This window comes from Salmo trutta, chromosome 33 (genome assembly GCF_901001165.1).
Source record: "Salmo trutta chromosome 33, fSalTru1.1, whole genome shotgun sequence".
Lineage (NCBI taxonomy): Eukaryota > Metazoa > Chordata > Actinopteri > Salmoniformes > Salmonidae > Salmo > Salmo trutta.
Window position 1 is genome coordinate 30,607,918 of NC_042989.1, and position 25,164 is coordinate 30,633,081.

The 25,164-nt window shown below is 43.7% G+C and overlaps 1 protein-coding gene across 1 annotated transcript in view; it reads left to right on the forward strand.

The window, feature by feature from the left end:
* LOC115172824 (disintegrin and metalloproteinase domain-containing protein 17) overlaps positions 1-9,633 on the forward strand; it is a 33,486-nt gene extending 23,853 nt beyond the window's left edge. The window contains exons 14-19 of the mRNA XM_029730611.1: positions 324-458; positions 2,048-2,178; positions 2,426-2,504; positions 2,622-2,710; positions 2,989-3,033; positions 8,267-9,633. Coding sequence (XP_029586471.1) covers positions 324-458; positions 2,048-2,178; positions 2,426-2,504; positions 2,622-2,710; positions 2,989-3,033; positions 8,267-8,680 — 893 coding nt within the window. The 3' untranslated portion in view covers positions 8,681-9,633. The remainder of the gene's footprint in view (positions 1-323; positions 459-2,047; positions 2,179-2,425; positions 2,505-2,621; positions 2,711-2,988; positions 3,034-8,266) is intronic.
* Positions 9,634-25,164: the final 15,531 nt, after the last annotated feature.

Below are 25,164 nucleotides of genomic sequence, written 5' to 3' on the forward strand. Positions count from 1 at the left end.
ACAGGCTAGCCACGGCTAACAGACCGATGTGATTTATTTTTTATTGATCATTGATGCTTTCTAATACAGGGCTCCCTAGTAAAATATATGTTGTTCTCAATGGGACTCACCCCTGTTTTAAAGAAAAATAAATATACTCTTATTCAACCGGACAACTAATCATTATCTGCTATGTAAGGGATATTTTGGACCAACATCCTCTAGCTGGATAGGTCTCCAGGTCGTGCTGTTGAGACATCAGTTTGTGTATTTGACTGACTACCTGAGGGAGAATCTCAATTTCTTTGATGTCCTCTCTCCCCGCCGCCTTCTCAAAACCTTAGGTAACAGCAGTGAGTGCCCAACCCCAGACAACGCTCCGGACAATACCATCTGTGTGGACAGTGGGAGGTGCAGCGACGGGGAGTGCATGACCTTCTGTGAGGCTGTGCAGAACCTGCAGCCCTGTGCTTGTAATGGTACAACCCTCTCACATTCACACTGCTACAGTCTAGATTGACACCACTGTACAGTACCATGGTGTACCCATAGAAATACAACTATAAAGAGGCTCTATGGGTGGACCCAATATCTTTGCATTAAAAGTTTTGTTCTTTATTTGATTTGAGGCTTCAAGTTTAAATGAATGTTTGAAACCCAAATACTTAAATTTGATTTCTGCCAATATCCTGTACAGTACCTTCAGAAAGTATTCATACCCCTTGAGTTATTCCACATTTTGTAGTGTTACAGCCTGAATTCAAAATGGATTAAATAGATTTTTTCTCACCCACCCTCACACAATATCCCATAATGACAAAGTGAAAACATGTTTAAAGAAATGTCTGGACATTTGAGTTTCTGGACACCCCAGCACCTTTAGCGGCGACTACAACTTTGAGTTGTCTTGGGTATGTCTGTATCAGCTTTGAGTTGTCTTGGGTATGTCTGTATCAGCTTTGAGTTGTCTTGGGTATGTCTGTATCAGCTTTGAGTTGTCTTGGGTATGTCTGCTTTGCACATCTGGATTTGAGTCTTTTCTCCCATTATTCCTGGCAGATTTTCTCAAGCTCTGTTATGTTAGATGGAGAGTGGCAGTGAACAGCAATCTTCAAGTCTTTCCACATATTTTCAATGGGATACAAGTCTGACCTTTGGCTGTGCCTCTTAAGGACTTTCACATTCTTGTTCTGAAGCCATTCCAGCTTTGCTTTGACTGTATGCTTGTGGTCATTGTCCTGTTGGAATGTAAATCTTTGCCACAGTCTAAGGTTGTTCTCCCCTGCTTCTTTTTTTAGGACTTGCTTCCGTCTGGCCACTCTTCCAGATTGGTGGAGTGCTGTAGAGACTGTTGTCCTTCTGGCAGGTTCTCCCATCTCAGCCAAGAAACTCTGTAGTTCTGTCAGAGTGGTCATTGGGTTCTTGGTCACCTCCATGACCAAGGTCCTTCTTGCCCGGAGGCTCAGTTTGGTCAGATGGCCAGCTCTAATCAGTCTGGGTAGTTCCATATGTTTTCCTTTCCCAATGATGGAGACCACTGTGCTCTTAAACTTTAAACATTCTAGAAGTTGTTTTATACCCTTCCCCAGATATATGCCTCATCACAATTCTATCTTGGAGATCTAAGAACAGTTCCTTGGACTTCATGGTATAGTTTCTGCTCTGACACTTTGTATAGGTAGATGGGTGTTTCTGTCTAAATCATGTCCAAACAAATGAATTGGCCTCAGGTGGACTCCTATCAAGTTGTAGTGACATATCAAGGATGATCAAAGGAAATTGGATGCACCAGAGCTCAATTTGTAGGGTTGTGAATACTTATGTAAATGAGATATTTCTGTATTTAATTTTCAATACATTTGCTAACATTTCATTATGGGTTATTGTGTGTAGACGAGTAAGGAAAAATAATCAATTTAATAAATGTTGAATTCAGGCTGTAACACAACCAAATGTGGAATAAGTCAAGGGATATTAAGGTACTGTAAAGGACATTTGGAGAAGGATACAGATAATAGTATAGCACCAGGTTGTCTTTGAACCTAAACTGACCTCTTTACTCTCCCAGAGACGGTCAACTCGTGTAAGGTCTGCTGCCGGGACAAAAATGGCACCTGCACTCCCTTCGTCAAAAAGGACCAGAACTTTCTGTACCTGCGCAAGGGGAAACCCTGCACCGTGGGCTTCTGTGACGAGGGCGTGAGTGACTGACCTCTTCCATTAGCATTGACCTTTCACCTCTACTCACACTGAATGGCCTCGGCCTGTATTCAGAGTTTCAACACATTTCACGTCAATAAATCCATTTTAAAATAATAATAAAATATATTTTTACACGAAGAGAATGTTTTGAAATAGATGGTATTGGTCCTACAGGGAGAGTTACCACGTTCTATTTAAATTGTCTGACAATTATGATATATTGATTTGTCTGTGTTTGTTTCAGGGCAAATGCATGAAGCAAGTCCAGGATGTGATCGAGAGGTTGTGGGATTTCATCGACAAGCTGGACATCAACACATTCGGTGAGTTGGGATGTAGTGTTGGAGTTAGACTAGCTTGGAGGTCCATTTGGACTAGCTTGGAGGTTATTTGAAAGGCTGGTTGGAGTTTGTCTTTTTCTCTCTGTCTCCCTCTTGTAGGGAAGTTCCTGGCAGACAACATCGTGGGCTCAGTGGTGGTGTTCTCTCTGATCTTCTGGATCCCTCTCAGTATCCTGGTGCACTGTGTGGTGAGACGCCTTACTGAGCATGTCTGTCTATACATGTTGTCCTCTGTTGCTCAGTTGGTAGAGCATGGCGCTTGCAACGCCAGGATAGTGGGTTCGATTCCCAGGACCACCGATAAGTGAAATGTATGCACGGATGACACTAAGTCGCTTTGGATAATAGTGTCTTCATATTGGCATGTTGTATAATAATAATATTTGAAGCCCACCACATGGTTGATTTAAGACACATTGTCTATTGCTGATACACTAATGGCATGCTTTCTGCTTTGTTTCTGTAGGATAAAAATCTGGAGAAGGAGTATGAGGAGAGCACCAAGTCCAGCGTAAGTCTGTCACGTCATGACTAAAACATGAACTTCCTCAGTGTAAGTCTGTCACGTCATGACTAAAACATGAACTTCCTCAGTGTAAGTCTGTCACGTCATGACTAAAACATGAACTTCCTCAGTGTAAGTCTGTCACGTCATGACTAAAACATGAACTTCCCCAGCGTAAGTGTCACGTCATGACTAAAACATGAACTTCCCCAGTGTAAGTCTGTCACGTCATGACTAAAACATGAACTTCCCCAGCGTAAGTCTGTCACGTCATGACTAAAACATGAACTTCCTCAGCGTAAGTCTGTCACGTCATGACTAAAACATGAACTTCCTCAGTGTAAGTCTGTCACGTCATGACTAAAACATGAACTTCCTCAGCGTAAGTCTGTCACGTCATGACTAAAACATGAACTTCCCCAGTGTAAGTCTGTCATGTCATGACTAAAACATGAACTTCCCCAGCGTAAGTCTGTCACGTCATGACTAAAACATGAACTTCCTCAGTGTAAGTCTGTCACGTCATGACTAAAACATGAACTTCCTCAGCGTAAGTCTGTCACGTCATGACTAAAACATGAACTTCCTCAGCGTAAGTCTGTCACGTCATGACTAAAACATGAACTTCCTCAGCGTAAGTCTGTCACGTCATGACTAAAACATGAACTTCCTCAGCGTAAGTCTGTCACGTCATGACTAAAACATGAACTTCACCAACATAAGTCCTATGCCCTCCCATGTTCACCACTGTCCACATGTTCTAGGTTTGAACTTTGAAGTCGCACTCACTATAACACGCTATCCCTTTTAGAGAACTCAGACTACTACAGAGCATGTTGTCTTTTCTTGCCCAGGGAACCCTGTCCAGGCAAACCGGAGACCCAGGAACCACCATCATATGTTAGCAAAAAAAAAGTTTGCAGGTCTTATCAGGTGAATGGCAAGGAGAAGTAATCAACAGTTTTAAATTAATAGATTTGGTAGATGTATTATTTTGACCTCCCCACATTATAATTGGAAAGGAATTGTAAACGAACAGCCTTTTTATCTAGATGGGTAACTGAAAACACATTTTCTCTAATAGCAGCCATTTAGCTGGTTAGTCAAATGTTGGCAAGATGTTATTAAGGACTACAGATTGCATGACAGAAATGTAAATGTAATTTCCGATTTGAGCCGACATGCAGCGTTTACCGGGAATGCAGTCTCTGCTAACGAAGGAACATTGCCTTTCAATCATGCTGTAAAGCTGAACTTTCGCAATACGGATTAAATAGAGTCCTAAGTCAAGAAAGCTTACCATCAGCCAGTGGCATTTGCCATGCCTAGTACTCGTGGGTGCTTTTTCAAAGCCTATGTCAAACTCCAGTGAGTGTAATTTTCTCAATATTAGAAGTTGAGAAAGAAAGTTGACATCATTAGAAAGAAGATTTTCTCCTCTTTTCTACAGCGCATTTGGAAAGTATTCAGACCCTTTGACTTTTTCCACAATTTGTTACGTTACAGCCTTATTCTAAAATTGATTAAATAGTTTTTTTCCCCTCATCGATTTGCACACAATACCCCATAATGTCAAAGCACACATTTAAAAAAAAAAAAGTAAAATAAAAAATGGAAATATCACATTTACATAAGTATTCAGACCCTTTACTCAGTACTTTATTGAAGCACCTATGGCAGCGATTACAGCCTCGAGTCTTCTTGGGTATTTTTATTTCATTTATTTCACCTTTATTTAACCAGGTAGGCCAGTTGAGAACAAGTTCTCATTTACAACTGCAACCTGGCCAAGATAAAGCAGTGCGACACAAACAACAACACAGATTTACACATGGGATAAACAAACGTACAGTCAATAACACAATAGAAAAGTATATATACAGTGTGTGCAAATTAAGTAAGATTAGGGAGGTAAGGCAATAAATAGGCCATAGTGGCGAAATAACACTACAAGCTTGGCACACCTGTATTTGGGGAGTTTCTCCCATTTCTTCTCTGCAGATCCTCTCAAGCTCTGTCAGGTTGGATGGAGAGTGTTGCTGCACAGCTATTTTCAGGTCTCCAGAGATGTTCGATCGGGTTCAAGTCCGGGCTCTGGATGGGTCACTCAAGGACATTCAGATACTTGTCCCGAAGCCACTCCTGCGTTGTCTTGGCTGTGTGCTTAGGCTTGTTGACCTGTTGGAAGGTGAACCTCCGCCCCAGTCTAAGGTCCTGAGCGCTCTGGAGCAGGTTTTCATTAAGGATCTCTCTGTACTTTGCTCCGTTCATCTTTGCCTCGATCCTGACTAGTTTCCTAGTTCTTGGTTTCATCAGACCAGAGAATCTTGTTTCTCATGGTCTGAGAGTCTTTAGGTGCCTTTAGGCAAACTCCAAGCGGTCTGTCATGTGCCTTTTACTGAGGAGTGGCTTCTGTCTGGCCACTCTACCATAAAGGCCTGATTGGTGGAGTGCTGCAGAGATGGTTGTCCTTCTGGAAGGTTCTCTCATCTCCACAGAGGAACTCTGGTGCTCTGTCAAAGGGACCATCGGGTTCTTGGTCATCTCCCTGACCAATTCAATTTTGTAAGTTATTTTCACTGCATCAAGGATAACGTACACAGGTGTTTTGGCTTTACAGCTTTTTTCAGTATGTAGGTACAATTTCAAAATTAAAAACAGCATTTCATCAGTTGAGGCCGGTTGGACGTACTGCCAAATTCTCTAAAACGACGTTGGAAGCAGCTTATTGTAGAGAAATTATCTGGAAACAGCTCTTGTGGACATCCCTGCAGTCAGCATGCCAAGTGCTCCCTCAACTTGAGATATGTGGCATTGTGTTGTGAAAAAACTGCACAGTTTAGAGTGGCTTTTTATTGTCCCCAACACGCTATTTAATCAGCTTCTTGATATGCCACCTGTCAGGTGGATGGATTATCTTGACAAAGGAGTAATGTTCACTAACATGGATGTAAACAAATTTGATCACAAAATTGGAGAGAAATAAGCTTTTTGTGCGTATGGAACATTTCTAGGATCTTTTATTTCAGCTCATGAAACATGAGACCAACACTTTACATTTTGAAATAAAGAATAAATAATAGTAAACTGGGATATCTGAGTTACAATGTCATGTTCCATTTGCGTGTTTTGAATGAATCATCCCCTTAGAAAGTGCTGTCCGTTTTAGTTGTTAGGCTTTAAAACAACATCCACAACAACCATGTTTTCCATTCGTTTTCAAACTGTTGTTGAACTTTCTTCAAATTGATCAATCACAGTGAGGTGAGTTTTAAAAGCAGTGTTTTGATGTTTGTTGTGATTTTCAGTTGTATTACATTGATGTCAGAGTGGTTAGCGTAGCCTAGTGGTTAGAGCGTTGGACTAGTAACCACAAGTTCGAATCCCCGAGCTGACAAGGTACAAATCTGTCGTTCTGCCCCTGAACAAGGCAGTTAACCCACTGTTCCTAGGCCGTCATTGAAAATAAGAATTTGTTCTTAACTGACTTGCCTAGTTAAATAAAAGTTAAATAAAAAAATGTCAGAGTGGTTAGAGGGACAATAGAGTCCTGAGTACCAGGCCATTAGCGACCCGATGATCATTAGTGAGTTGGGTACTACCAATGCATGTCCAGAGTGGATAAGAGGAGATCACCATGATTCAACGGTCACGTCAAATTTTACTACAGTCATGACTCCTGACTGCCAGTGTGGCGGTAATACGGTCACCGCAACAGCCCTAGCCTATCCCTGACCCTATCCCGGATCCCCTAGATGAGCCTGACCCTATCCCGGATCCCCTAGATGAGCCTGACCCTATCCCGGATCCCCTAGATGAGCCTGACCCTATCCCGGATCCCCTAGATGAGCCTGACCCTATCCCGGATCCCCTAGATGAGCCTGACCCTATCCCGGATCCCCTAGATGAGCCTGACCCTATCCCGGATCCCCTAGATGAGCCTGACCCTATCCCGGATCCCCTATATGAGCCTGACTCTATCCCGGATCCCCTAGATGAGCATGAACCTGGCCCGGATCCCCTAGATGACTCTGAGCCTGGCCTGGATCCCCTAGATGACTCTGAGCCTGGCCCGGATCCCCTAGATGACTCTGAGCCTGGCCAGGATCCCCTAGATGAGCCTGACCCTATCCCGGATCCCCTAGATGAGCCTGACCCTATCCCGGATCCCCTAGATGAGCCTGACCCTATCCCGGATCCCCTAGATGAGCCTGACCCTATCCCGGATCCCCTAGATGAGCCTGACCCTATCCCGGATCCCCTAGATGAGCCTGACCCTATCCCGGATCCCCTAGATGAGCCTGACCCTATCCCGGATCCCCTAGATGAGCCTGACCCTATCCCGGATCCCCTAGATGAGCCTGACCCTATCCCGGATCCCCTAGACGAGCCTGACCCTATCCCGGATCCCTTAGATGACTCTGAGCCTGGCCCGGATCCCCTAGATGACTCTGAGCCTGGCGAAAAATAAATCTCAATATGACTTCCCTGGTGAAATAAAGGATGAATAATAGTAAACTGGGATATTTCGGTAACAATGACCTGTTCTGCCCCCCCAACCACTAGCGGTTCTGGGGGGGGGGGGGGGGGCACTGCGACAACAATGTTGGACCCCCTTGTGGCCCCCCTAAATGTGGAGTATGAAATAATTTTTACATAACAAATTTCTGCTATCATTCTTTTTTTTTTTTACATCCGTTATTAGACAGTGGCAACGATGATGATTATGAACATGGTCTTTTGCCTGCTAATGCCTGCAATGCAGTGAAGAAAGCGATATGACAACAATAACATCTAATGTAACTGGCCCCTCTAACAGTACAACTGGCCCCAGCTTGGCCCCCCCAGTTGAAATGGTCTAGAACCGCCACTGCCCCCAACGCCTTGGCCCCTCGCGGAACTGCAGCGCATGGTGAAGGTACCTGTATTTGGTACAGCTCCACCTTTAGGGGAGTGGGTGAGGCTTTGGGGGGGCGGGGCCAGGGTGCACGCTGCCGGCGTGTCACAAGGATGTGCGATGTATGTGAGGAGAAGAGCCGTGTTGTCTTTATAAAAGGCAGAGTATAGACCTTGTTGTTTTGGAGCCAGAGTGTCTGAGTTGTTTGTTTTTGGGCTATTCTGTTGTAATGGTGTGACCAGACCATTAAAGATCAACTGAATTGAGTTCAAAAGGATACAGTCAGGCAGTGGATTAGTCAAACACAAACCTGACCCTGCTGTCCCTCCTGTCCCCCCTCAGAACGCAGAGATGCTGAGCAGCCTCGAGACGGCCTCTGTCGTCGTCATCAAGCTACCTACGCCTCCAACCTCCTCCTCCGGCACTCGGTTCCTTCCCCACTCCCTCTCTTCTCTACCCCCAACGGGCCCATCTGCCTCAGGCAGCATCAGTACCTCAGCCCCAGGCTTGGCTTCTGGCCCTGCCCCGGGAAGCGGGGTGGTCGTGGTGGGGGAGGGCCCGCGGATGGCCACCATCCAGGAGGATTCCAGCTGCGATTCTCACCTCGACCCGGATGAAGACGACTTCCCTCCACCCGGAGGCTCCAATGCCACCAAGTCGTCTTACGAGGACCTGACGGCAGAGCGGAGCACGCCGCGATCGGACCACCACGACAAGCCCCGCCTCGAGGCAAACCTGTATGGTGAACAGTGCTGAGGGAACATGGTTGTATATGTACTCACATACACACAGCCATGGGAATCTACATGCAAACACACGTGTGTACACACACACACACACACACACACACACACACACACACACACAATTTTACACAAGGGAACATAGTCTAGAGTAGGTAGATGCATGCATGCATACAGACACACCACATATAGAAGAGACATGCATACATGACTAAACTATAGTACACACACTGTTATAGTACACAGAAACATCCACTCCTAGAAGTGAAGGGACTGGAATACTGGTTACACAGCACTGGTTGGGGTTCATAGAACAACACCGTTTCTAATAGAGTTTTTAAATAAAGCACTGTGGGGTTAGCTACATCCTAGATTTTATAAGGTCAATTTGGAAGACTCCCATACAACCAAAACAGTAGGTGCTTATGAGTAGTAGTGTTCTGATGCAAGTGACTGCAGTTTAGAATAGCCGAGATACTGAATGATTTGTATGTGTTGTGGGGAAGAAATAATTTGTGCCTTGTTAGTTTCAAGAGTCAAAGCCAAGTGCTTTATTTGGCACCACTCACTCCGATACAGGCCAGACAGAGTCTTTGGAGGTGTTATTTTGAATGACTTGACTGACAGCTGTCAGAATGGGTTGATTGATTGACAGCTGGGCCAGTTGATTTACCACTGCCGCGACTTTACGGCTATTGGTTAGGCATGTGGGTGGGTTAGAGTGCCAGTGTTAAAAGGAATCATGCTAAGTTCAAATAACTGAAAAAGGTGTTATTTTAAATGTTTAAAGGCAGTCAAAAATGTGATAATCCTGTGTTTTATATGTATTTCCACACTGAGGTTGGAATAATACTTTGAAAATGATGATATCCTTTTTAGTGTAAGAGCTGTTTAAAAAGACAGCCTGAAGTGTCAGCCTGTTTTGGTGGGATCGAGTTTTGGCCTGCCAGGCACTTAATTAGTTAATAGTCCAATAAGAAAGAGTTCCAAGCCTCTCCGCCAACTGCTAGTTTTCAGTTTCCCCCTCCCTACTCAGACCACACCCAGACAGTCCTAGCAAAAAGTATTACAAGTAAATAGTTTCAAATTCCTTATATTAAGCAAACCACAGGGCACCGTTTTTAAGGATTGTTATTATTTACACTTTTTTTTTACACGGATAGCCAGGTGCACACATCACTTACAAATGAAGCATGTGTTTAGTGAGTCCGTCAGATCAGAGGTAGTAGGGATGATCAGAGATGTTCTCTTGATAAGCATTCAAAATGTAACAAGTACTTTTGGGTGTCAGGGAAAGTGTATGGAGTAAAAAGTACATACTTTTCTTAAGGAATGTAGTAAAGTAAAAGTTGTCAAAAATATAAATAGTAGAGTACAGATACCCCAAAAAACGACTTAAGTAGTACTTTCAAGTATTTTTTTTTATTTACACCACTGCCCAAAGTATTTTATTTGAAGCTGGTGTTCAGAACCGAAAGTAGGATGCAAAAATGAAACTTAAGAACAGGAAGCATAGAAATAGCGCACCTCGGACAGATCTACCGCTTCTTAGACATGCTTTCGATTATGACAGATTTGTAACACACATTTCTATGTGAATTTGGACGGGTCGCCCAAAAAATTAATATATTGCCACTTTAATTGTTAGCCAGAAATTATTTGATATTGAGATAAAAATGACTGCATTGGACCTTTTTAATGTTATGTCATCTTTCCATTGTCACATCAGTAAGACAATGTTTTTAATTTTTTGCCTTTATTTCTGATATTGCCCGTTTTTTATTTTATTTTACCTTGTTAATTGGTTGTGAATATGTTTTTAGTCCTCCTTATCACCATGGTTTGTCTTCAAGTTTGAACTTCATCTGTTTGAAATTTTGGCAATTATTTTGGGTGATGCCTAACATAACTACTGATGTAATGTTGCCTATCGACAAAGTAATTCAGCTGCAAAATGGATGCCAAAGGGTATTGTTAAAAAGGTTCTAATGTTGCAGAGGAAGGCATTATTTTCTAGTAATTGCAACCAAACAGGCACTGAGTGTGGGCAGTCTATTTCTGATCTTTTGCCAATAATTGGTCTTTTGACCGATCAGATATTTTGCCCATAATTGAGCAAAAGATCAGAATTGGGCTGCCTGTGTAAACGAAGCTACAGAGGTCCAGACTAGTAGTTAGGCTGGGCTGGATACTTGGTAAAATCGGAGCGCTTCATCGGACCTTGGCCTACCGAACATCAATTTATCTGTTCTACTGTATGTCTCCACTGAAGTATTGGTTCTGTTTCATTTGTAGTGAAATAATGATGAACCGTTTTGATATTTGTGTATGGCCTTATGCTGGTACAATGGGCTATTAACCTTTTCATCTTCAACCCGAAGTTTGCAATTCATGCAAGTCATTTATTTGACAATTTACTCAACACATTGGAAGACTGTTAGAGCAGTGCAGACATTCATTGCAGTTTTATTCTATTTCTCATGTCAATGCCTTTTCTATGCAGTCAGATATTGTTTGTAGACCAACTTCTGTTGTTTTTTTTTAATCTGAAAAAAAGACTAGTGCCTTATTTCAGAAGTTGAGTATTTTTGTTTTATATCTAGCCTTATTTCTGTAGTTATACAGTGGCTTCAGAAAGTATTCGCACCCCATTCACCTTTTCCAGATTTTGTTGTTACAAAGTGGGATTCAAATGGTTTAATTGCCGTTGTCCAAAGAAAAAAATTCATGAAAAATCAAACACTAATAACTTGAATAAGTATTCAACCCCCTGAGTCAATACATGTTAGAATCAACGTTGGTAGCGATTAAAGCTGTGAATCTTTAAGAGCTTTCCACACCTGGATTCTGCAACATTTGCCCATTTTTATTATTATTTAAGAAATTCTTCAGTCTCCGTCAAATTGGTTGTTGATCATTCCTAGACAACCATTTTCAGGTCTTGCCATAGATTTTCGGCCACTCATGAACATTCAGTCTTCTTGGTAAGCAACTCCAGTGTAGACTTGACCTTGTGTTTTAGGTTATTGTCTTGCTGAAAGGTAAATTCATTTCCCAGTGTCTGTGGGAAAGCAGACTAAACCAGGTTTTTCTCTAGGATTTTTCCTATGCGTATCTCCATTTATTTTTTTTATCCTGAAGTCCTTAACGATTACAAGCATACCCATAACATGATGCAGCCACCACTATGCTTGAAAATATGGAGCGTGGTACTCCGAACATCACTTCTTGTCCTGAATACACAGTGTTAATTGCTTTATCACATTTATTTGCATTATTATTTTAGTGCCTTGTTGCAAACAGGATGCATGTTTTGGAATATTTTTATTCTGTACAGGCTTCTTTTCACTCTGTCTATTAGGTTAGTATTGTGGAGTAACTACAATGTTGTTGATCCATCTTCAGATTTCTCCTATCACAGCCATTAAGCTCTAACTGTGTTTTAAAGTCACCATTGGCCTCATGGTGAAATCCCTGAGTTGTTTCCTTCCTCTCCAGCAACTGAGTTAGGGAGGACACCTGTATCTTTGTATTGATACTCCATCCAAAGTGTAATTAACTTCACTGTGCTCAAAAGTATATTCAATATCTGCTTTTTTATTTTTTACCCACCTACCAATAGGTGCCCTTTTTTTGGAAAACCTCCCTGATCTTTGTGGTTGAATCCGTGTTTTGAAATTCTCTGCTCGACTGTATGTGGGGTACAGCGATTACGTAGTCATTGGAAAAATCATGTTGAACATGTGCACATGCCACTTATGTGACTTATGCACATTTTTACTCCTAAACTTATTTAGGCTTGCCATAACAGGTTGAATACTTATTGACTCAAGACAGTTCAGCTTTTCATTTAATTAATTTGTAAAATATATTTTTAACTTGTGTGTAGGCCAGTGATGACATCTCAATTGAATCCATTTTAAATTCAGGCTGTAACACAACAAAATATGGAAAAAGTCCAGGGGTGTGAATACTTTCTGACGGCACTGTATGTACTGTAAGCAAAGGGAATATGTCTATCGCCCAGCTGGAACTCATGTTTACTAATGTTGCCTGTTAGCTGGCATGGGAAGTGTTGTCCTAAGCACCACTTGGTGTTGGAATATTCATGTGCCAAGGATAAATGAGTACATATCGGCTTGTGGAACTTTACGCTAAAATATTGTTTTATATTGTCTGTTCACCGTTTCCTGTATATTAGGCAATAAGTAATATGTTAATTCTGATGAAAGGGGGAATATGTGTCTTGCTTGTGGGTCAAGGGCATTCTGCAGCTTTGCTATGACTTTGGACTAGTATGGTCTGAATACATCTTTAGCATGTACCTACGTCCATAGTATTAGCTCTGTAGGAGATGTGAGGGGGGAAACTCCTTGACTCACGTATTCTTCCTGTGTCCTATGTTTTCATTTTCAGGGTGTATTAAATTATCTGGATGAATGAATAAATAAATGTCTCTATGCTAATAAATGTGTACACCAACTTGAAATGTTAATGCTACAGCATACAATGACATTTTAGCCAATTCTGTGCTTCCAACTTTGTGGTAACAGTTTGGGGAAGGCCCTTTCCTGTTTCAGCATGACAAAGCCCACATGCACAAAGCGAGGTCCATACAGAAATGGTTGGGCGAGATTGGCGAGGAAGAACTTGACTAGCCTGCACAGAGCCCTGACCTCAACCCGAATCGAACACCTTTGTGGTGAATTGGAACACCGACTGCGAGCCAGGCCTAATCGCCCAACATCAGTACCCGACCTCACTAATGCTATTATGGCTGAATGGAAGCAAGTCCCCACAGCAATGTCACAATTTCTAGTGGAAAGCCTTCCCAGAAGAGTGGAGGCTATTATAACAGCAAAGGGGTGGACCAACTCCAATGAGATATTCGACGAGCAGGTGCATCGACGAGCATACTTTTGGTTATGTAGTGGACCTGGTGGATGTCTGTTCTTTAACCTTTTGGGATGCACAAGCTATTCACTACACCCGCAATAAAAATGATAAATATGTGTACGTGACCAATACTTTTATTTGAAATTTGATTTGTTATTGCCCCATGCTAGTCGGAACTAGGCATAGCCGCAGGAAGTAGGCACGCTGAGGGTGTTGCAGCACCCCCTCAAAAATCAGAATAAAATATATAAACTCAGCAAAAAAATAAATGTCCCTTTTTCAGGACCCTGTCGTTCAAAGATAATTCGTAAAAATCCAAATAACTTCACAGATCTTCATTGTAAAGGGTTTAAACACTGTTTCCCATGCTTGTTTAATGAACCATAAACAATTAATGAACATGCACCTGTGGAACGGTCATTAAGACACTATCAGCTTACAGACGGTAGGCAATTAAGGTCACAGTTATGAAAAGTTAGGACACTAAAGAGGCCTTTCTACTGACTCTGAAAAACACCAAAAGAAAGATTCCCAGGGTCCCTGCTCATCCGCGTGAACGTGTCTTAGCCATGCTGCAAGGAGGCATGAGGACTGCAGATGTGGCCAGGGCAATAAATTGCAATATCCATACAGTGAGATGCCTAAGACAGCGCTACAGTTAGACAGGACGGACAGCTGATCGTTCTCGCAGTGGCAGACCACGTGTAACAACACCTGCACAGGATCAGTACATCCGAACATCACACCTGCGGGACAGGTACAGGATGGCAACAACAACTGCCCGAGTTACACCAGGAACGCACAATCCCTCCATCAGTGCTCAGACTGTCCGCAATAGGCTGAGAGAGGTTGGACTGAGGGCTTGTAGGCCTGTTGTAAGGCAGGTCCTCACCAGACATCCCCGGCACAACGTTGCCTATGGGCACATGTGGTACCCGTCCTGCAGGCTCATCCTGACATGACCCTCCAGCATGACAATGCCACCAGCCATACTGCTCGTTCTGTGCGTGATTTCCTGCAAGACAGGAATGCCAGTGTTCTGCCATGGCCAGCGAAGAGCCTGGATCTCAATATCATTGAGCACGTCTGGGACCTGTTGGATTGGAGGGTGAGGGCTAGGGCCATTCCCCCCAGAAATGTCCGGGAACTTGCAGGTGCCTTGGTGGAATAGTGGGGTAACATCTCACAGCAAGAACTGGCAAATCTGGTGCAGTCCACGAGGAGGAGATGCACTGCAGTACTTAATGCAGCTGGTGGCCACACCAGATACTGACTGTTACTTTTGATTTTGACCCCCCCTTTGTTCAGGGACACATTATTCCATTTATGTTAGTCACATGTCTGTGGAACTTGTTCAGTTTATGTCTCAGTTGTCTTGTTATGTTCATACAAATATTTACACGTTAAGTTTGCTGAAAATAAACGCAGTTGACAGTGAGAGGACGTTTCTTTTTTTGCTGAGTTCATATATATTGTTGACCAATTCCGACACTCTCTCATTGACCTCCATACAAAAACTCCTCGCTTGATGAGCGAGAGAAACAAAACAATGACACCTGCTGGAGAAGAGTTATGGCCCAGTGAACAACTGTGATGTGTGAGATTGTTGAGAAACGGCAGTTTTTCATCCATGTTTCTATGTCATCGATTAGTGGATTGCCAACCCGTTATGACGTATGATGATGCAATCACTACTGTTGTGTAGGAGGTCCAGTCATATTTGCAACAGAAAAGGTAATCCCTCTATGTTTCAGTCCATTTTCTACCGTTTGGTGCCTAATGTACAAGACCCAGATTGCAAAAGAATGTCTGTTTACCTCCACCATTACCATGCCAACCTCATGCACCAGTGTCATGTTTCTGAAGAAAAAACAAAATGCTTTTCGAGAATTAACACTCACACTTTAAATTACCCCCCCCCCCAAAAAGCTCTGACTTTGCTGATAGCTACTTTATTGAGACAAAATGTACTTACTATGACTGTGATATGTGGTTGTCCCACCTAGCTATCTTAAGATGAATGCACTAACTGTTCTGGATAAGAGCATCTGCTAAATGACTAAAATGTAAATGTGTATTTTCTGTAGTATCCAACTCCTCTATATCTCCTGTGAGGTGTCTCAACTGACCCAGTAGCACATAGTAGGGTCATAGGGTAAAAAAACATGCAACAGGTTGTAAAGCATTATACCTGCAAGTGTTAGCCTATAGTGCTACCCACTTTACCCACTATAATGCTACCCACTTTACAAAACATACATGTTCAGATGGAAAAATGTTAAATGCTTAAAAGGGCCACGAAAACCTACCATGATTTGCCTCTGAATGCGCACCTCCAGCCCTGCACCTCTATGATAAGAGCATTACTGGGAAAGAAAACCATCCCATGATTGCATAGTACTTTTGTGGCACAATACTTAACAGTATATATATAGCCTTATATAGCCTTAACAGTGTATACACTTATATTGTATACAGTATACACCACTTATACACTGTTAAGGCTGCGTCAATTCAATTCTGGTATCAGAACAAAATTTAACACTAGGCTACTGAATATATTTTCAGCTGTTTTTTAATAGAATTAATAAATGGTAAATGCAATCTTCGTACATACGGGTTCACTGTAACACCTCGCAGGGCAAACAGAGAACTGAAAATGACATAAGTTCTTCATTAAATACTCTGACAGAGATAGTTCCCGCTCACTGCTGACCTGTCAGAGGGAGGATGAGCGTGGTTTAAACTCACTCATCCTATCGTTGGCGTGCAGGCTGGTCCCAGCCTCTAGATCAGTGGTTCTTAACCTGGGTTTGATCGAACCCCAGGGGTTCGGTGAGTCAGTCTCAGGGGTTCGGCGGAGGTCAAGACACACACCCGACTCATATGAATCGTGATGACACGCCCCGCTTGGCCATCATTGGCTGCAGGTGATCACGCAACATCGCTTGGCCTATCTGTGCTGCAGGGAATTTGGCGCGCTCAGTAGTCGAATTGTGACTGTCGTGATGGTACGTCGTGTGATTTCTTTCTTAATATTTTAATCCCTTCATACTAACTATGTCGAGCAAAAAAAGAAAGTGGTCGGACGAATATGTACAATATGGATTCACATGTATAACGGAACGTGATGAGAGTCAGCGTCCTAACTGCATGATTTGCAATGCCAAGTTGAGCAATTCTAGTCTAGCACCTGCAAAACTAAGAGAACACTTCCTTAAGCTGCATGGAGATGGACAATACAAGAACACAACGCTCGCTGAATTCAAGGTGAAGAGAGCCAGATTCGATGAAAAGGCTACTCTGCCTGTTCTCGGCTTTGTACCCATCAACAAACCGATCCTCACAGCATCGTATGAAGTTGCTTACCTGATTGCAAAGCAGGGCAAACCACACACCATTGGTGAAACACTCATAAAACCAGCTGTGTTGAAGATGGCGAATATCATGCTGGGAAAAGCGGCTGAAGTTAAGTTATCCCAAATTCCTCTTTCAAATGACACCATTAGCGACAGAATAGAGGACACGAGCAAAGACATCTTGGCTCAAGTAGTTGCAGATCTGATTTCAAGCCCGGCAAAATTCAGCCTTCAACTCGACGAGACCACAGACGTTTCCAATCTAAGCCAGCTTGCTGTATTTGTGCGCTATGTGAAAGACGACGTGATAAAGGAAGATTTTTTTATTTTGTAAGCCTCTTACGACAACAACTAAGGCAGCCGATGTGAAGAAACTTGTGGATGACTTCTTCAAAGACAACAATCTTTCGTGGGATATGGTTTCTGCAGTTTGTTCGGACGGAGCTCCAGTCATGCTGGGAAGAAAGTCTGGTTTTGGTGTGCTAGTGAAAGCCGATGCACCACACATCATTGTTACGCATTGTATTCTGCACAGGCATGCGTTGGCAACAAAAACCTTGCCTCCAAAACTGGCAGAAGTATTAAAAATTGTAGTGGAATGCGTGAACTATGTGCGAAATAGTGCTCTGAGGCACCGCATCTTCAGTGAGCTGTGTAAAGAAATGGGCTCTGAATTCGAGGTACTTCTGTACCATTCTAACGTTCGGTGGTTATCCTGGGGACAGGTGCTGAATCGTGTTTTTGCCGTGCGTGTGGAATTAGCCCTGTTTTTGCAAGAGCTCCAACATCGTCATGCAGATTGCTTAAAAAATTCTGAGTTCATTCTCATTTTAGCGTACATGGCTGATATCTTCGCAGCTCTCAATCATCTCAATCAAGAGATGCAGGGCGGTGGAGTCAACATCATCGAAGCGGAAGAAAACGGTAGCTTTTTTTGAAAAGCCTTCAGGTTTTGGAAACGACGAACAGAGAACGATAACTTCGCAAACTTTCCCCTGCTGGACGACTGTGTAAGTAAGATCGAAGATGTATCTGGAATCGGAGACATTTCTGTACCCGCGGAACTGAAGCAAGCAATTGCCACGCACTTAGATGAGCTTGCAAAGTCTCTCGACGGATACTTCCCTACAAGAGAGTCATATCCAGCATGGGTGAGACAGCCGTTCACATTTAGTGTTGAGACAACAGATGTCAATGATGAATACCTCGATGAAATCATTGAAATTCAGCAGAGCCAGGTTCAACAGCAACTCTTCAGAACAACAACGCTCTCAACGTTTTGGTGTCAACAAATGGTAACGTACCCTGTTATTGCTAAGAAAGCTCTGGAGATTTTCATACCGTTTGTTACAACATATCTTTGCGAGCAATCCTTTTCGAGGATGCTGGACATAAAAACGAAGAAAAGGAACAGACTTTGTTGCGAAAATGACATGAGAGTGGCACTTGCCAAGGTGAAGCCGCGCATTTCTGAACTAGTCTCTGAAAGGCAACAGCAGAAGTCACACTGATTTGCAGTAAATATTCATTATTATGTTTTTGTTTTTGTGTGAAAATCATGTTTTAATGGTTTTGTTCTTTGAACACTGATGTTGATGCACGGTTCATTTTGTGCACCAGTAAAATATATACCTATGTTTTGAATTTTATTTTTCCAAATAAGAAGGGTTCGGTGAATGCGCATATGAAACTGGTGGGGGTCAGTACCTCCAACAAGGTTAAGAACCACTGCTCTAGACGCATCTTTGTTGCCAAGCATAGTTGTCTTCTAGCTTATCTTCATGTGTGTACCCGAGAGTCAGACACCCAAGGACAGTGCCTGTTTTTATGCTACAGTTAGGACAGTTTCTGCTTTTGTGCTACAGCTATCTTCCATTCTACCAGCCCCTCCCGTACACCTGTCCTTGAGCGGCCCCACAACCAGGCATTGTGTGTGTGTGTGTCAAGAGTCTACTCAGCCTACACTACTAGCCAGCAACCCTCCAGTTAGTCATGTCTATTATATGTTGCTCAATCTATGTTAATACAATATACACCTCTTAGTGCATTACAGTCCATTCATACTTAGGCCTACATCTACTGTAAATGGTAATGCATCACATCTAATAAGTGAAATAAAACCCAACAACACCTAGTTTTAATTTAATTGCAAAACATTCTACATCTGGACATCCTTTGAATGGCAAGTGGTGATAACCCCCATAATACCCACCTCCAGCCCTGCACCTCTATGATAAGAGCATCACAGAGAAAGAAAACCATCCCATGATTTGTTCTGACATAATTCAATTGTTTGCTCATCGTTCAAAACGTTTTTGTATTTTGAGTGATAGTTACTGGACATACATTCGCTTATTAGACGTTTTAGTTTTAGCGCTCAATTCAATCACTATAAAAAGCAGCGTCACACTATAGACTCGTGTTGGTGTATCCATTCATGTTGATGCTTTTTGTGTCAAATATTGATACAACTAAGTTGCTTCCCCTTTAAAGTGGTGTTGGGTGGAGCTGCAAAGGAAGTGAAATGTCTATGCGAGTCTTGCCTACACAGAAAGAACCCCGGCCCTGCTCCTTTGATGAACAACAACCCAAAATAGCCATAACTGACCAGCCAGCCCAGCAGCATACAACAAGTTCCAAACTGAGGTATGCCGTGTGTATTTGTGCCTAGTGCTCCAGTTTGCCACGTTCTGTAAAAATACACAAGTTCAACCTTTTTGAGCTTGAGCAGATATGTCGATACGGTTGTGGGTGGGGTAAATTGTTTATCCTAGCAACGGGTTTCCGTTACACATGGCATTCATTGACCAAGTTTGGCAATTGAAAATGGTCTTTCATTGAGTCCCAGCCGACTCCAGACGTCATTTCAGGCTCAGGCGCGCAGCCTAGTGGATCAAGAGAAAGTGCGCGTGTGCCATAGCCTCTGAATAAGTTGGACAAAGTTCTTGAGTTGTGATGGGAGTGATAGTATGCAGTAATTAAATAGTTTGCTTTCACTTTGTGGCAGCTGTTGGTCTCCTAATAACTTAGTAATACATGTATCACTGCCTTCACAATTTATATTCTATGTGGATGGGTTCATCTCATTCTCTGTAGACCACAAGCCAACTCACTTTACTTGCCCTGTGTACTGGGGCTTCCAAGTGGCCTAGAGACCCTGGTTCAATTCCAGGCTGTATCACAACTGGCCGTGATTGGGAGTCCCATAGATTTATACCTTGTCAGCTCGGGGATTTGATCAAGCAACTTTTTGGTTACTGGCCCAACACTCTAATCACTAGGCTACCTGCTGCCCCAACTATTCAAAATGTCCTTGTCTTCACCAAACGGTGCTGGGGGGCTGGAGGAGTGCTGGCGTCATGGTGAACAATGTTCCGGAAGGTCAAAAAGCATCGCAGCAGCTCCCAAAGCAGTAAGATCAGTACCAAGAGCAAGGTGGATAATTATACAATACACTGTCCTGGGCTACATTCTAAACCCCCAAAATGTGGATTTTCACCTTCCATCAGCCCTAGTTGACGCCCTTTAGTTGATCTGAAGACTGGATAGATGTTGGGATCCCGAGTGGCGCAGTGGTCTAAGGCAATGCATCTCAGTGCTAGAGGTGTCACTACAGACCGTGGTTCGATTCCAGGCTGTATCACAACCGGCCTTGATTGTGCACATTTTTTTAAATATATATTTTTTAATTAATTTAATTATTAATTTATTTAACTACACAAGTCAGTTAAGAACAAATTCTTATTTACAATGAAGGCCTGCCAAAAGGCCCCCTGCGGGGATGGGGGCTGGGTTAAAAAAAATAACACGCATCACGATAAGAGAGACAACACTACATAAAGAGAGACCTAGACAACAACATAGCATGGCAGCAACACATACAAACATGACAACAACATGGTAGCAACACAATATGGCAGCAGCACAACATGGTAGCAGCACAAAACATGGTACAAACATTATTGGGCACAGACAACAGCACAAAGGGCAAGAAGGTAGAGACAACAATATATTACGCAATGTTCCAACATCTAGTGAAAAGCCTTCACAGAAGAGTGACCAATTCACCCCTTTTACCAAAGAGCACCTTCTGTCTACCAAAATGTACTATTGTGTACCTCAGTAGCGCTTCCCTTCCTCCTCTTTCTACATGGTACAAACATTATTGGGCACAGACAACAGCAAAAAGGGCAAGAAGGTAGAGACAACAATACATTACACAAAGCAGCCACAACTGTCAGTAAAGTGCCCATGAGTGAGTCTTTGAATGAAGAGATGGACATAAAACGGTACAGTTTGAGTGTTGCAGCGAACTGAAAAGAGGAGCGACCCAGGGATGTGTGTGACTGGCAGAACGGGTGTTGTATGTGGAGGATGAGGGCTGCAGTAGATATCTCAGATAGGGGGGAGTGAACGGGTGTTGTATGTGGAGGATGAGGGCTGCAGTAGATATCTCAGATAGGGGGGAGTGAACAGGTGTTGTATGTGGAGGATGAGGGCTGCAGTAGATATCTCAGATAGGGGGGAGTGAACGGGTGTTGTATGTGGAGGATGAGGGCTGCAGTAGGTATCTCAGATAGGGGGGAGTGAACGGGTGTTGTATGTGGAGGATGAGGGCTGCAGTAGATATCTCAGATAGGGGGGAGTGAACAGGTGTTGTATGTGGAGGATGAGGGCTGCAGTAGATATCTCAGATAGGGGGGAGTGAACGGGTGTTGTATGTGGAGGATGAGGGCTGCAGTAGGTATCTCAGATAGGGGGGAGTGAACGGGTGTTGTATGTGGAGGATGAGGGCTGCAGTAGATATCTCAGATAGGGGGGAGTGAACGGGTGTTGTATGTGGAGGATGAGGGCTGCAGTAGATATCTCAGATAGGGGGGAGTGAACGGGTGTTGTATGTGGAGGATGAGGGCTGCAGTAGATATCTCAGATAGGGGAGAGTGAACGGGTGTTGTATGTGGAGGATGAGGGCTGCAGTAGATATCTCAGATAGGGGGGAGTGAACGGGTGTTGTATGTGGAGGATGAGGGCTGCAGTAGATATCTCAGATAGGGGGGAGTGAACGGGTGTTGTATGTGGAGGATGAGGGCTGCAGTAGATATCTCAGATAGGGGGGAGTGAACGGGTGTTGTATGTGGAGGATGAGGGCTGCAGTAGATATCTCAGATAGGGGGGAGTGAACGGGTGTTGTATGTGGAGGATGAGGGCTGCAGTAGATATCTCAGATAGGGGAGAGTGAACGGGTGTTGTATGTGGAGGATGAGGGCTGCAGTAGATATCTCAGATAGGGGAGAGTGAACGGGTGTTGTATGTGGAGGATGAGGGCTGCAGTAGGTATCTCAGATAGGGGAGAGTGAACGGGTGTTGTATGTGGAGGATGAGGGCTGCAGTAGGTATCTCAGATAGGGGGGAGTGAACGGGTGTTGTATGTGGAGGATGAGGGCTGCAGTAGGTATCTCAGATAGGGGGGAGTGAACGGGTGTTGTATGTGGAGGATGAGGGCTGCAGTAGGTATCTCAGATAGGGGGGAGTGAACGGGTGTTGTATGTGGAGGATGAGGGCTGCAGTAGATATCTCAGATAGGGGGGAGTGAACGGGTGTTGTATGTGGAGGATGAGGGCTGCAGTAGATATCTCAGATAGGGGGGAGTGAACGGGTGTTGTATGTGGAGGATGAGGGCTGCAGTAGATATCTCAGATAGGGGGGAGTGAACGGGTGTTGTATGTGGAGGATGAGGGCTGCAGTAGGTATCTCAGATAGGGGGGAGTGAACGGGTGTTGTATGTGGAGGATGAGGGCTGCAGTAGGTATCTCAGATAGGGGGGAGTGAACGGGTGTTGTATGTGGAGGATGAGGGCTGCAGTAGATATCTCAGATAGGGGGGAGTGAACGGGTGTTGTATGTGGAGGATGAGGGCTGCAGTAGATATCTCAGATAGGGGGGAGTGAACGGGTGTTGTATGTGGAGGATGAGGGCTGCAGTAGATATCTCAGATAGGGGAGAGTGAACGGGTGTTGTATGTGGAGGATGAGGGCTGCAGTAGATATCTCAGATAGGGGGGAGTGAACGGGTGTTGTATGTGGAGGATGAGGGCTGCAGTAGATATCTCAGATAGGGGGGAGTGAACGGGTGTTGTATGTGGAGGATGAGGGCTGCAGTAGATATCTCAGATAGGGGGGAGTGAACGGGTGTTGTATGTGGAGGATGAGGGCTGCAGTAGATATCTCAGATAGGGGAGAGTGAACGGGTGTTGTATGTGGAGGATGAGGGCTGCAGTAGATATCTCAGATAGGGGGGAGTGAACGGGTGTTGTATGTGGAGGATGAGGGCTGCAGTAGATATTTCAGATAGGGGGGAGTGAACGGGTGTTGTATGTGGAGGATGAGGGCTGCAGTAGATATCTCAGATAGGGGAGAGTGAACGGGTGTTGTATGTGGAGGATGAGGGCTGCAGTAGATATCTCAGATAGGGGAGAGTGAGGCCTAAGAGGGTTCTATAAATAAACATCAACCAGTGGGTCTTGCGACGGGTATATAGAGATGACCAGTTTACAGAGGAGTATATAATGCATTGATTTGTCCTATAAGGAGCATTGGTGGCAAATCTGATGGCCGAATGGTAAAGCCGCTCGAGAGCACCCTTACCTGCCGATCTATAAATTACGTCTCCGTAATCTAGCATGGGTAGGATGGTCATCTGAATCAGGGTTAGTATGGCAGCTGGGGTGAAAGAGGAGCGATTACGATAGAGGAAACCAAGTCTAGATGTAACTTTAGCCTGCAGCTTTGATATGTGCTGAGAGAAGGACAGTGCACCGTCTAGCCATACTCCCAAGTACTTATATGAGGTGACTACCTCAAGCTCTAAACCCTCAGAGGTAGTAATCACACTTGTGGGAGGAGGGACATTCTTCTTACGAAACCTGTTACTCAGTCCCAGAAGCCAGGATATGCATATAATTGGTACCATTGGATAGAAAACACTTTGAAGTTTGTAGAAATGTTAAAATAATGTATGAGACTGTAACACAATTGACATGGTAGGAGAAAATCCAAAGAAAAACCAACCTGAATATTTCTTTTTTTGGAGAGCCCATGCTCTTCCAATGGAACTTATAAGGTCATATTCAAATCCAGCTCCCAGATTGCTATTCCTATGGCTTCCACTAGATGTCAACAGTCTTTGTTCAAGGTTTCAGGCTTGTTTCTTCCCAAACGAGGAAGCATCTAGAGTTTTAGTACTGGGAGTCAAGAGTTGGAAATCAGTCTGTGCGCGCACGACGAAGAGGTTCTCGACCTTCGCCTCTCCCGAGTCCGTACGGGAGTTGCAGAGATGAGACAAGACTGTAACTACTACCAATTGGATACCATGAAATTGGGGAGAAAAAAGGGGTAAAAAAAGAAAGCCAGTCAGTTGATTAGTGACAAATTTTTCCAACACTTTTGATAAACAGGGCAAAATAGAAATAGGCCTATAACAGTTAGGATCAGCTTGATCTCCCCCTTTAAGTAAAAGACAAACCGTGGCTGCCTTCCAAGCAATAGGAACCTCGCCAGGCTTGGCGATGATAGTTAGGGCCAGCAGCCTTAATGAAGAAAGAGTCTAAACCATCTGGCCCCGATGTTTTTTAGGGTCAAGTTTAAGGAGCTCCTTTAGCACCTCGGACTCGGTGACTGCCTGCAGGGAGAAAGAGAGAGAAGCATCGGGGATAGTCGCATTAGAAGGGGTGGAAGATGAGGAAATGTTGGAAGGGCAAGGAAGCATAGCTGAGTCAAATAGGAATCCTGACTTAATGAAGTAGTGATTAGAGCTCAGCCATGTTCTTCTTGTCAGTAACAACCACACCATCAACATTAAGGGACATGGGCATCTGTGAGGAGGGTTTATTCTCCAGGTCTTTAACTGTTTCCCAGAACTTCTTGGGGTTAGACCCACAGAGAGAGAACTGCTCCTTAAAAGTAACTAACGTTGGCCTTCCGGATAGCCTGAGTGCACTTATTTCTCATTTGCCTGAACGAGAGCCAGTCAGCATAAGTATGCGTGTGCCAAGCCTTTCGCCAAATGCAATTCTTGAGGTGGAGTAACTCTGCAAGTTCAGGGTCGAACCGGGGGCTGAACCTGTTTTGAATTCAAATTTTCTTTATGGGGGCGTGTTTGTTAACAATACCACTGAAAATATAAAAAAAAGAAGGTCCAAGTGTCTTCGACAGAGGGGATCAAGATGATTCTATACCATTTTACAG